Below are 13867 nucleotides of genomic sequence, written 5' to 3' on the forward strand. Positions count from 1 at the left end.
CGGTAGGACACCACAATGTTACATTCACAACCTATTTTTAGTGGATGAATTCGAAGCTAAATAGTTTATAGAACCTTCTTAACTTTATTATGAGAGTGTAAAACTAAATTGCAAGTACCATGAAACTAATTTTATTGAAATTCTCAGAAAGTAATGAAGGTTTATTTAAGCTCAAAGTCAGCAAATATTCCATGTCACAAAAAAACGTGTCATCCGTGTCCAGTCACGGGAAGAAAATGTTTCACATTTCTTTATTTCAAAAGGAAACTTCATTTTTTTATTTATTTTATTTCTTCAAACAATATTTATGGAGGGCGGCACGGTGGTGTAGTGGTTAGCGCTGTCGCCTCACAGCAAGAAGGTCCTGGGTTCGAGCCCCGGGGCCGGCGAGGGCCTTTCTGTGTGGAGTTTGCATGTTCTCCCCGTGTCCGCGTGGGTTTCCTCCGGGTGCTCCGGTTTCCCCCACAGTCCAAAGACATGCAGGTTAGGTTAACTGGTGACTCTAAATTGACCGTAGGTGTGAATGGGAGTGTGAATGGTTGTCTGTGTCTATGTGTCAGCCCTGTGATGACCTGGCGACTTGTCCAGGGTGTACCCCGCCTTTCGCCCGTAGTCAGCTGGGATAGGCTCCAGCTTGCCTGCGACCCTGTAGAAGGATAAAGCGGCTAGAGATAATGAGATGAGATGAGATGGGAATATTTATGGATAATCTGCTAAATATTTCTTTAAATCATGGAAATTAAAGATGAAATGATTATGTAAACCCGGACCAATGAAAAGTAACATCATTTCATGGACTGACCCATTTACATGATAAACATAGGGTGAGGCATGGCCTGCCCACAGCTCCAGGGTCCCCGGTTCAATTCTGAGCACGGATTACTGTCTGTGCAGAGTTTTGCATGTTAAGTTTACACCTGGGCTTCCTCTGGGCTTCCTCTAGGCTTTCACATGGGTTTCCTAACACTGTAGGGGCAACTCTGAATTGTGTGTGTGTGTGTGTGTGTGTGTGTGTGTGTGTGTGTGAGAGAGAGCTTTCCAGTTATGCATGAATCAATAAATTTGACCAATATACCATTGAGAGATGGGCATTTGAAATGGTCAGATTTTACTTTTTATCCCCTGCTGGCCGAAAGGCCCGAAGGGGGATTATGTTATGGCGATGTCCGTCTGTCCATCCGTCCTGGGAAGGGTACTCACCTTCTGAAATCAACTCCTCTCACGCTTTTTTGGAGGAATTTCACAAAACTTGACAGGGTTCTTTGTTACATGTCAGTAATACGCATATGGGTTGTTTTACAAACAGGGTACAAAGTTTGTGTCACAGGGGTCCAGAATTCAAATTGATTCAAACTGGTTCTTGTACCAGTTTTTAAGTGAAGGACAAGTTAAAGAACAGATTTCAGGTAATTTTTTGACGTGTGTGTATGGTAGTTTTGTGTAATCTGCTATAAGATGGGAGAAACAAATGAAGTGATTCTCGGAGAGGATGTTTTTTTTTTTTTTTTTTGACAATTCAGAATCCACTACTTCCATAGTGCTTTTAAATATAAAGCTGTAAGCTTTGTGTTAGTTGTCTCTATTTATGTCCCAATATCTTGACCACATTTTAGGATGAAAATAATCATTTTAGATTGTTATTTTATATTGAAAAATTAGCTGTCTCGGAGAGGACTTTTTTTTTTACACACACAATTGCATACTAATTTGATCAAAATAGTCTGAAAACTTACTGGCATTCAACATTAACTATGTTTCCAATTATATTTTGCATGGTAAATAGAGCTATCACAGGGCTACAATAAACAACCAAGTTTATTTAGTCAAGCCTTTTGATATTGAAGATAATAAGTGTTTAAATGTGATTTTTAGCTTGCGTACCCTGATTTGTAAAACAACCCATATTGCAATTTTGTTCAATTCAGTCGCATTTTACCAGAGTTGTGGTCTTGTTTCCAGCGGGGGATAATGTGCTCTCAGAGCACTTTTGTTATGAAAAGTCAGAAATGGATAAATCTGCTTGTAAAGTTTACTATGTAAACTCCTTAGCAATGCGAATTTCAAAAGAGATAAAATTTGGGGCATATTTATTACAGTTTCAGAGATGTCAGGCCTTTCAATTACGTGAAACCTGCGACAGATAACGTTGTAGGCGCCCAAAATGTGCTACCAAAAGTCTAAAGAAAAAAAAAGAAATGTTGATTTACATAAACTTGGCTGCATAAAACCCAATGTCTTGACTTTCTTCTTTAAAAACACAGAAATTAGCGAGAATCAGCATGTATTTCTCATAATTGACGCAAAATCCGCACCATTCCCATGTTCCGGGTTCGTCGAACTCGCCGTAAGCCTCGCGCAGAGCACGAATTCTCCAACAGCGATCAGCATGCCATGATTTCGTGGAGGAGCGAGACTCGCTTACCAATGACCAGAGCGGGATTTCCACATTAGGTAAAGCTTCTTTTTTCTTTTATGGGGGTTGGCAAACAGCTTTTAGGTGCATTACAGCCACCTTCTGGACTGGAGTGTGAACCAGAATGTTTACTACCCTATTGTGCTAAATTCTCCTAATTCCTGTATCGTTTAAAAACTTAACAGCCCTGTATCCCACATTATCGGACCTCAACTGCAATATCTCTCTGATACCTAGTGTCCTATAATTTAAATCAGGTAAAAGACTGAATAAAAGAGAGCTATTCAGGACACAACTGTGTGTATTTAAGATTACAGCTTGCATCTTAAATCCACACAGTAGTGTAAGTGTGGGTGGAATCAGTGACTTGGCGCTTGGTCCTCTTGTTGATGATGGTTTTAGACACTGGCCTTTCGTTTAAACGAAGATCTTTTACCCGACTACAGACTGTGAATTGCACGGCCGATTCTTGTGATGTGATTGAAAAACCTTTTGTGTCGCAGGTCTGCTCCAGGTTCGTCTCTTTAATGGCAACAGTGCAGAACTTGCTTTTTCGTTCCCAGGCTCCTCTCCTCCAGGCTCTCCTCAGGCCCCAACACATCTTTTAAATACTAACTAACTGGATTCTAATTGTTTTCATGTACATCAAGAGGGATTAATGCTGTAGACATTTGCAGTAAAGGTAAAAATACCATTCATCGATTTCTTTATTTATTCATAACTATGTAGCTAAAAAAGCAGCAGCAGGTTTAAACACCGAGCGCTGGGAAAACAGCACTTTACGCGTGCAGAAAAACCCAAATTACCCTGCATCACGACGGAAAAATCCCAAATTCAGAAATACAGGGTGTAGCCCAAATTATGTAATTGAAAGGCCTGGATGTACACTAAATTTTTTTTTTTTTTTCAGTGTATCTTTTTAGGAACATGTTATGTAAATTATTTTTGCCAGGATTTTTTCCCTTTCCAAAATTTAAATCTTTATTTCAAACATGCGTGAACAGTAAAATCAAAACAAAACCAAACTAAATAAATAACCATTATCAAAGAAAAAAATTGTGTGACAGAGAGAGAGTAATTTTAATACTAATTAACTAATAATAATTAAAATGAACTTAAACATGTTCGAAAAGGAGTAGGAAGAAGTAAAAACTTATTAACTCGTACCCCCACTCTCTATTTCCCTATGATCATGTATGATACCAATTATTTCTTGTGAATATCCGTATAATACTAATGATACTAATAATAAAAATAACACATCAATATATATCAGTATAATACTAATTATAATAAAAACCATTAAAATAACATATTATTTCAGTATGATACTAATTGATAATAGTACAAATAAATATTATTAATAATAGTAGTAATAATAATAATAATAATTAAAGCCGCTAGCGGCCTTGACGGGCCCTCGCACGTCGTGTTCCGCAACCCAGGACATGCTGCCACCCAACAAAACAGTCACATGTCATATATTCATCAGATGTTCAAAGGTGATGTGCATGTTGCAAATGCCATGACTGCTTGACGGATGAGAGAGAGAGACAGTGTTTTCATATGTCTGCAACAAAATGCACAATGATGGCAGGTCACTAATATATAGATTTAGGCACTGCCTAAAAGCGGAGCTCCCATCTGTTTCTGGGTTGTAGAATTTTCTTATCATAGCCAGTCTCTTTTGTTTTATTTCTTTACTGGCTAGCACTGGCCACTAGGCGGTGTGTATGACTGGCAATTACTAACACTGGCCACTAGGCGGTGTGTATGACTGGTGGTACACGGACAAACCACAAAAAATCGACTCGATGGGTTTACCATTTTTTCTTAGGTATGGTGCTCCACTATTATTGTGTGTGTGTCAAAGAGAAAGTGTGTGTGTGTGCTCATAGATGTTGGGTGTGCATGTGAGTGCATACTTGAGTGTATGTGTATGCGCATAAATATGCATACGACTGTGAGAGTGTGTATGAGTGTGCACAGAATTGTATATGTTATATCAGACTCATGATATCCAGTATTTTGTAAAGTTTCAGATAAATCATCAATGAATTGAACATTTTTCCCCATTTCCTGCTTGGCCAGATGGTGGCGCTGTGCTAGGCATCTGAATTACACATGTGAATATCATCACAATCATAATACACAATATTTTGTAAAGTGTCAGATCAATCAGTTAAGGCATTGCCAATTTCTGGCACATTTCCTGCTTGGCCAGGTGGTGGCGCTATAACAGGCAGGCCCATTGGGCATCAGGTTATCATAATAATCATAATATCTATTAAAGTAAGAAGTGTCCGACCATACAGTCAATGCACTGTGGCTTTCTGACACGTTTCCTGTTTGTGGCAAGATATTAAAATCATAAGGCCATTTCAACATATTACAAGATATCAAAAATCCCTTCGCAGTTTAATATCAGTGACATCTTGGCATCACGTATAACAAATTTCACATGAACCTCATGAACCATCTAGGAGGAGCATGTTAAAATTCATGTGTCAAAACATACACATTCAAAACCCTATTCTTTCCTTGGCCAGTTGGTGGCGCTATACCAGACAGGCCCATAACAGCTAAAGAGAATCAGAATCATATTACAAGATATCAAGTTCAACATTCAGCAATATCTTGGCATATTATGTTATATTTCGGCATATTATGTTATATTTCAACATATTACAACATATCAAAAATCCCTTAGCAATTCAACTTCAGCAATATCTTGGCATCATGTCTGCCAAATTTGACATGAATTTGATGAACCGTCTAGGAGGAGTACGTTAAAAATGACCATGTGTAATTTCACTCCAAATGGCCTTATGACATCATTCCAAAGTTCTACCCATTCATTTCAATGGGAACTGGAAAAAGGGGCGCTATGAAATCCCTGGGCCAGGCCTGGGGCCAAAAGTTTGTGGCTGAGTAGCGGTGACGACGACTGTGTGTATCAAATTTCATGAGTTTTCATGCATGGGAAATGCCTCAAATAAGGCCAAACGCGGCAGAATAATAATAATAATAATAATAATAATCCTTTGAAAAACAATAGGGTCTCGCACCAAACGGTGCTCGGGCCCTAATAATAATAAATAATACAGAGCGGCAAGCCCTATCCTGAGAACATCCAGATTCTCCCTCAAGCCCCTTCCTCCCAGTATTTTGTAAAAATCATTTGCTTGTATTTGTTTTTAAACTGCTTGATGTTTGGACATTGTTTCAGCTCCACACTCAGTCTGTTCCATAGCTTTACGCCATTATTTGATATACATAATCTTTTCATTGTAGTTCAACATCTTTGGATTTTAAAGTTTGACATTTCCCTTAGCTTGTACCCTCCCACTCTATCCTGAAACATTTTCTGTAAGTGGCTTGATAAATTATTCCTGGCTTTGTAAATAAATTGTGCTGTTTGGAATTCCACCCAATCTTTAAATTTTATTAATTTAGACTTTAAGAATAAAGGATTGGTGTGTTCAAGATACCCGACATTATGAATTATTCTGATGGCTCTTTTTTGCAGTTTGAGTAGTGGATCTAATGAACTTGTATATGTATTGCCTCACACCTCTATGCAGTAATTTAGGTAAGGTAAAACCAAGGAACAGTACAATATGTGGAGTAGGGATGGCGAAAACTTAAAAAAAAAAAAAATCTTGACCGACCACCGAGCCTCATTAGCCGGTTAAAGTCGGTTAACCTATGAGTTTAAACAGGGATGCAAACGGCGCGCCTTTTTCACGGCTCGTGCAGATCTGATTTTTTTTTGGGGGGGGGCGTTGGAGTGTCTGAATAATTTCATCAGAGTAAATTCTGTATTAAAATTACTACATAAGCAAATGCCGTTACAGTCCATGAAAAAGCCGTGAAAAAGTCGGCATCTGCGCCTTTAGTTTGTGTGGAGAGATATGATCTGCAATAACATGCATTGTTGGCTACAGACCGAAACATACTTTCAGAATGCACTGGCCAAGGCAGGACTAAACTCCATGTGCCTTCTAATAATAATTAAAAAAACAAAACAAAAAAAAACAGAATAGTAATTTGTAAGCTAAAAAGCCTGTGTTTACACTTTTTTTTTTTTTTCACCGAGTGGCAGCTGTGTTCAACTGGGGCGGGACATGACTGAATGGGTGTTTCTGATTTGTCAGCTGTCTTTAACTGGGGCGGGAGGGCGGGACATGACTGAATGGGTGTTTCTGATTTGTCAGCTGTCGTCCTTACAACACAGAATTCCAGGTTCTCTGCTCCAAAATCGGCAGCTTCAAAACGATTGATTTTTTTTTTTTTCACCGACAACCAAAAAGAAAAAATGAACCGGTTGACGTTGATTCGGTCAACCACCGGTCAAACGGTCATCGGTTAACATCCCTAATGTGGAGTGATTTGTTGTCTAAGTAGTGTCTTGCTTTGGCCATTACAGAGATGCTTCTAGCTATTTTAGTGCAGATGTATTTGATGTGAGATTTCCAGCAAATCTTGTCATTTATCATCACCCCCAGGAATTTAATTTCATGTACTCTTTCCAAATCAATACCATCGATCTGTACCTGTGCTTGATGATATTTATTTTTCTGTTACCGAATAACACAATTTTTGTCTTGCTCAGATTTAGTGACAGCTTGTTTTTGTCAAACCAGTTTTTTGATTTTAATAAGTTCTGAGGTGATAGTGTCCAAGAGTTGCTGTAAATTCTCACCTGATCCGAGTATGTTTGTATCATCAGCAAATAAGATGAATTTTTGAGTATTTGTGATGTATTACATATGTCATTGATATACATGATAAATAATTTAGGACCCAACACTGATCCCTGTAGAACGCCACATTCAATATCCAAACATCTTGACTGGTAATCTCCCATTTTCACAAATTGCTTCCTGTTTCTTAAATAACTTTTCACCCACTCTAATGCTAGTCCCCTAATACCATATTGTTCCAATTTGTTGAATGATATTTGATGATTTATTGTATCAAATGCTTTTTTTAGATCAATGAATACCCCAACAGTCATTTTATCTATGGAATTTATGGTTTCCTCAAGCAATTCAATTAAAGCTTTTGCTGTTGATCGATTACATCTAAATCCATATTGATTATCCGTGAGTAAGTTATACTTTCTCTATGAAATTGTCTAACCTATTAAAAACTTTTTCCAGAATTTTTGAGAACTGTGGGAGAAGAGAAACAGGTCTGTAATTTGTGAACAGGGGTTTGTCTCCAGTTTTGAATAGCGGAATAACTTTAGCTGTTTTCATATTATTGGGAAATTGACCGGTTTGTAGTGATAAAGATTCAAAAGTTCCTTGCAAATGTTGTTTTATAGTTCATGTAGAACAACAAAAGACCCCTTGCTTCAACCTCTCTGCCATGGCCAAACGCATGACCACGCCTGCTTCTGTCTCTTCACCATGTCCTCACCTACATCCATTATCTTGACTCTGTCCTTCTTGTCCTTTATTTACATGCACCTGTATCTCTTCATCCTCCGACTCATTTGGAGGCGGCATGTTATGTCCTTGTAGGGCGCAGGAAAAAAGGCTCAGATGTGTTCATAGAGATACTGTTGCCAAGTTAGTGGAAGTCCAGGTGAGGAAAGCGTGACTAGACAACCACCTGGATCATTTCTTTGGGTACAAAAAAGGTGATGGCATGGTGTTCAATCAGGCCAGATGTGGCATGTGTAGCTGGAAAAAAAAGAAGAGTTCATTGAGCTTTTGGAAACCAATACAAGAAAATATATTTGGCCTATTTCATTAAATTCAGTCTAGTCTGTTGTGCAGCCACTGTCAGCACTCGGCATAACCCATGCTTGTCAAATTAAAAATGCATGAAAAATAAAGGCCTATATGTGTGTGTACACATTAATTATACAGGCATGTCAGTTCTTTGTCAGTCTTGGAAGTGAATGTGACAAACTTCTTATCATGGTTTATGGTTGGTTACTTTTTTTTTTTGTATGTACCTTCACTGCTTGTCCACACAGTGCATATAAACTTAATTATGTAATATTAGGCTTCTGGAAGACTTCTAAATGTATACTTGTACATGAAGTTAATGCCGATTCCCATCATGTTTGATGCCCCTCGCAATAACTTCCACAACACACTGTGGAAAGATCATAGTAACTGCCCACAAGATATAAAAATGTGACTCGCCTAAGTTTTAAAGCTTAATTCCACTCAACTTGGTCAACATCGGCAGCTTGGCACTTTCCATGACCAACTTAATATTGGTCTTTTTTTGGGGGGAGGGTTAAAGTTATCCTCAAATTCATCTTTGTTACTGATATCAGTGGTGACTTTTCTCTTCCCTGGGTTGTATGAAGAAAGCTGCAATTAAATTACTCAACTTTTAACTTTTTTTTTTAAGTTCTTAAACTGAAAACTAAATTTCAGTTTAAGAGCTCTGTGATTTCTCACACTATGGTGTTCATACAGGAAGTATGCCAAGTATCATCTGTAAAAGGCTTCTGATTGGCTGCACTGCTTTTCGCATGTGCACACAGCCAATCAGAAGCCGTCTTGTAGATGATACATGCATAGCAACCATCACAGGCATTTAGCAGACCCTCTTATCCAGAGCAATGTACAACCCTGATTCCAAAAAAGTTGGGACAAAGTACAAATTATAAATAAAAATGGAATGCAATAATTTACAAATCTCAAAAACTGATATTGTATTCACAATAGAACATAGACAACATATCAAATGTCGAAAGTGAGACATTTTGAAATTTCATGGCAAATATTGGCTCATTTGAAATTTCATGACGGCAACACATCTCAAAAAAATTGGGACAGGGGCAATAAGAGGCTGGAAAAGTTAAAGGTACAAAAAAGGAACAGCTGGAGGACCAAATTGCAACTCATTAGGTCAATTGGCAATAGGTCATTAACATGACTGGGTATAAAAAGAGCATCTTGGAGTGGCAGTGGCTCTCAGAAGTAAAGATGGGAAGAGGATCACCAATCCCCCTAATTCTGCACCGACAAATAGTGGAGCAATATCAGAAAGGAGTTCGACAGTGTAAAATTGCAAAGAGTTTGAACATATCTACAGTGCATAATATCATCAAAAGATTCAGAGAATCTGGAAGAATCTCTGTGCGTAAGGGTCAAGGCCGGAAAACCATACTGGGTGCCCGTGATCTTCGGGCCCTTAGACGGCACTGCGTCACATACAGGCATGCTTCTGTATTGGAAATCACAAAATGGGCTCAGGAATATTTCCAGAGAACATTATCTGTGAACACAATTCACCGTGCCATCCGCCATTGCCAGCTAAAACTCTATAGTTCAAAGAAGAAGCCGTATCTAAACATGATCCAGAAGTGCAGATGTCTTCTCTGGGCCAAGGCTCATTTAAAATGGACTGTGGCAAAGTGGAAAACTGTTCTGTGGTCAGACGAATCAAAATTTGAAGTTCTTTATGGAAATCAGGGACGCTGTGTCATTCGGACTAAAGAGGAGAAGGACGACCCAAGTTATCAGCGCTCAGTTCAGAAGCCTGCATCTCTGATGGTATGGGGTTGCATTAGTGTTTGTGGCATGGGCAGCTTACACATCTGGAAAGACACCATCAATGCTGAAATGTATATCCAGGTTCTAGAGCAACATATGCTCCCATCCAGACGACGTCTCTTTCAGGGAAGACCTTGCATTTTCCAACATGACAATGCCAAACCACATACTGCATCAATTACAGCATCATGGCTGCATAGAAGAAGGGTCCGGGTACTGAACTGGCCAGCCTGCAGTCCAGATCTTTCACCCATAGAAAACATTTGGTGCATCATAAAATGGAAGATACGACAAAAAAGACCTAAGATAGTTGGCAACTAGAATCCTACATTTGACAAGAATGGGTTAACATTCCTATCCCTAAACTTGAGCAACTTGTCTCCTCAGTCCCCAGACGTTTACAGACTGTTGTAAAGAGAAAAGGGGATGTCTCACAGTGGTAAACATGGCCTTGTCCCCACTTTTTTGAGATGTGTTGTCATGAAATTTAAAATCACCTAATTTTTCTCTTTAAATGATACATTTTCTCAGTTTAAACATTTGATATGTCATCTATGTTCTATTCTGAATAAAATATGGAATTTTGAAACTTCCACATCATTGCATTCCGTTTTTATTTACAATTTGTACTTTGTCCCAACATTTTTGGAATCGGGGTTGTACAATGAGGTGAGATTTTGGTTTACACAAAGATGCGTTTGTTTTATTCCATTTTATTGGCTGCTCATTGGCCACACTGCTCTTGGTGGTCCAAAACAGTGGTGTTGAAGTGTCATTTGTCTGTTCAGCACAATCGGGGCAGTAGTATGAGGAGTGGTGAGTTGCCTAGGTGGTGGCTTTCTTGGGCTCCCGTCCTTGCAGGCTCGGCCCAGAGGCTGTAGTGTTTAGATTGGCTACCAGTGTTTCCGTGCTGTGTTGGACATGGAAAGAGAAGTCTTGGAGGTACAGAAACGGCGAGTAACACGGGCATTGGTGTCTTTTACTGTCGCCATCCACTGAAGTGGGGTGTGGTCAGTGACTAAAGTGAAGTGACGACCGGACAGATAGTACTAGAGTTCCATGATTGCCCACTTGATGGCCAAGGCTTCTCTTTCCACTGCTGCTTACTACTTCTCTGCAAGGTACAGTTTGCAGCTGATATACAGCACGGGATACTCTTCTCCCTCTTTAAGACCTGAGAGAGCATGCTCCACCAGCCGTGTGTGATTAGCTGACTCCACCCCATTGCCACACTGCTCTTGGAGGCCCAAAACAGTGGTGCTGAAGTGTCGCTGTCTCTTCAGCACCATTTGAGTGGTAGCATGAGGAGCGGTGCCATGCTTAGGCGGTGGCTTTCTTTGGTCGCCGTCACTAATATCTGGAGCCACTCGTTTCAATTAATTGTAACATTTTTGTCATGTTACATAATTGTAATTAATTACTATGAATTGCTTTGTTTTTTTTGAAGGATTCCCATATATTTACAGTACCAGTTGAAAGTTTGGACACCTAATCACCTAATTCTCTGGTTTACTTTTAATTCTTTATTAAGACACTTCAAGTAATGATGGACTGTCGTTTATCTTAGTTGAGCGAGTCTTAACATAATATGGATTACTAGATACAAAAACACCTTTTGGTTTTTAACACACACCCAGTGATCAAAAAAATTGGAACATGTGGGTGGGGTGGTTTTTTATTTATTTATTTTTTGGGGGGGGGGTGCTCAGGTATGAACTGCTACATTTATTGTTTTTAAATAATAGCTCTGAATGACCTACTCTTGGTTTGTGGCCTGGGTTTCACCTGTGAAGAGTGCATTTGTTGTTAAAAAGGATAAACTAACATGAAGACCAGAGAGCTGTCTTTGGGAGAAAAGCAAGCCATTTTGGAGCTAAGAAAAGAGGGAAATTCTGTGCAATGGTTCTGAAAATCATTGTACGTGTCCTGGGGGGGGGACAAACTTGTGCACTAATAATCAGACATCAAACAGGTCAGCCAAGGAAAACGGGAGTTGATGACAAACATTGTGAGAGCTGTGGAGAACCCCCCCCCCCAAAATAGCAGTGATATTACCAACAACCTCCACAGGCAGGGGTGACGGTATTACAATCTGTTGTTCAAAGGAGACTTTGAGAGCAGAAATATAGACGTCATACCACAAGATGCAAACACTCCGCAGTAAGGATCAGAAGGCCAGATTGGAATTTGCAAAAAAGTACAGAGATGAGCTACAGAAGTTCTGGAGCCAAGATTAACATCTACCAAAGTAATGGAAAGGCCAAAGTGGAGAAGGAAAGGATCTGTTTTGGATCTAAAACCTACAAGCTCATCACTCAAGCACAGTGGAAGTAGCGTCATGGCTTGGGCTTGCATGGCTGCTTCTGGAACGGGCTCGTCAATCTTTATTGATGTAACTGGTGATGGTAGCAGCAGAATTAATTCAGAACACCATGAAAGACTTCATCAGGAGGGGAAAAGCTGACGGTTTTAGACTGGCCAATTTGATCTCCAGACTTTAACCCAATTGAGTATGCATTTCACATTTCTGAAGAGAGAAACGTCCCAATACAAACAACTGAAAATAGCTGCAGTATAAGCCTGGAAAAAAAATCACAGTAGAAGAATGCAACAGTTTGGTGATGTCGGTGGATCAACAGTTATTGCGAGCAAGGGATGTGCAACCAAATATTAAGTGTTTATTTGCTTTAAGATTATCTGTTCGAGTACTTTGCTCAGCTAAAAATTGGGTGGTCTGCTACCAAAGGTGCCATGTTCTAGGTTGTTCAACATATCTTGTTGGAAATGGCAGGAAATGAAAGCTAAAATTCTGCTCAATCATCTCATATCTTCTGATCTCAAACACCGGTGTCTTCAGGACATGGCAGAAACAAAAGAATCGGCCTTTCCATTCAAATACTTTCATAGGGGATAATATGATGATGGAAAGTATCAAAATATCTCAAACTTGACTGGAAATGTGAGCATGGGTTTTGTGAAAATGTGCGATGAGATTTTGATCTTGAATTTCCTCAGATTGATATAGAAATAAATGGAGAGCCAGTGGATCTACATATGAAGCTCGGGGACAACGGAGAAGCTTTTTTCGTCCAGGAAATGGAGGTGCAGGATGTGAGTATTTTCACAAGGGGTCACTTCATATAAACAAGTAATCTTTCTTGGAAGCCCCCTGCATGTCTGGAATTCATTGCTGCTCTAAATTTGCATCCATAAAATGGATTTTTAATGCGCTTCCTCAAATATTTTAATTTATTTGGCTTCATTAAAAGAAGTTTCACTTATATTTCCGATGTATGACTAGGGAGTAATAATGGCGAATGTGTTTGCCTTGAGTTTAAAGTACACTTCTTTCTAATTCAGGAGACAGTCCCAGCTCACCTAGCCACTTCTCCAATCCCCACTGAGAGTCACATGTTCTGGGTTGGAGGTGATCGAGGTAAGACTCAGGGTCTAGACAATGACCCGCTGGACCTTGAGGAGCCTCCTGAGCCCCCTGTGCCCAGTACAGGGACAGCCAAGAAAAAGAAGAGGCGGAGAAAGAAGCACAAAGTGGACTCTCGGCGTGAAGAGATGACTCCTCCTGCCTCTGTTGGTGCTTCTGCTAATACAGAGGACATCTTTGAAATGGATCTGAGCACTGATGAAGAGGCCACTCCCAGCACACGGTGACCACTAACAGTTTATATTAACTTGTCAGTTAAAATGTCAGCTAGTCTGTTAAAACTAGTCAGCTAAATGTTTTTGTCGTGAATTTTATCTCCCCCCCACCCCACCCCCACCCCCCAACTGTCACTTTTTAGATCATCTTCGATTAGCACATTAAGAGAGGTTGAAATGAGAGTACCAGCAGTTCGCCATTCTCCGGAGAGCTATCCTTATTCTGATGGAGACTGGTCACCTACTGACAGGTAACGATTCATTTAAT

General features: G+C 39.6%; 1 protein-coding gene across 3 annotated transcripts in view; it reads left to right on the top strand.

Annotated features, from left to right (window-relative positions):
- lpin2 (lipin 2) overlaps positions 1-13867 on the top strand; it is a 106002-nt gene that overhangs the window by 62572 nt on the left and 29563 nt on the right. For all 3 annotated transcript variants that reach the window (XM_060932098.1, XM_060932106.1, XM_060932089.1), the window contains exons 3-5: positions 12958-13053; positions 13303-13607; positions 13743-13850. In XM_060932098.1, the coding sequence (XP_060788081.1) occupies positions 12958-13053; positions 13303-13607; positions 13743-13850 (509 nt within the window). The remainder of the gene's footprint in view (positions 1-12957; positions 13054-13302; positions 13608-13742; positions 13851-13867) is intronic.

Source organism: Neoarius graeffei, chromosome 1 (genome assembly GCF_027579695.1).
Source record: "Neoarius graeffei isolate fNeoGra1 chromosome 1, fNeoGra1.pri, whole genome shotgun sequence".
Lineage (NCBI taxonomy): Eukaryota > Metazoa > Chordata > Actinopteri > Siluriformes > Ariidae > Neoarius > Neoarius graeffei.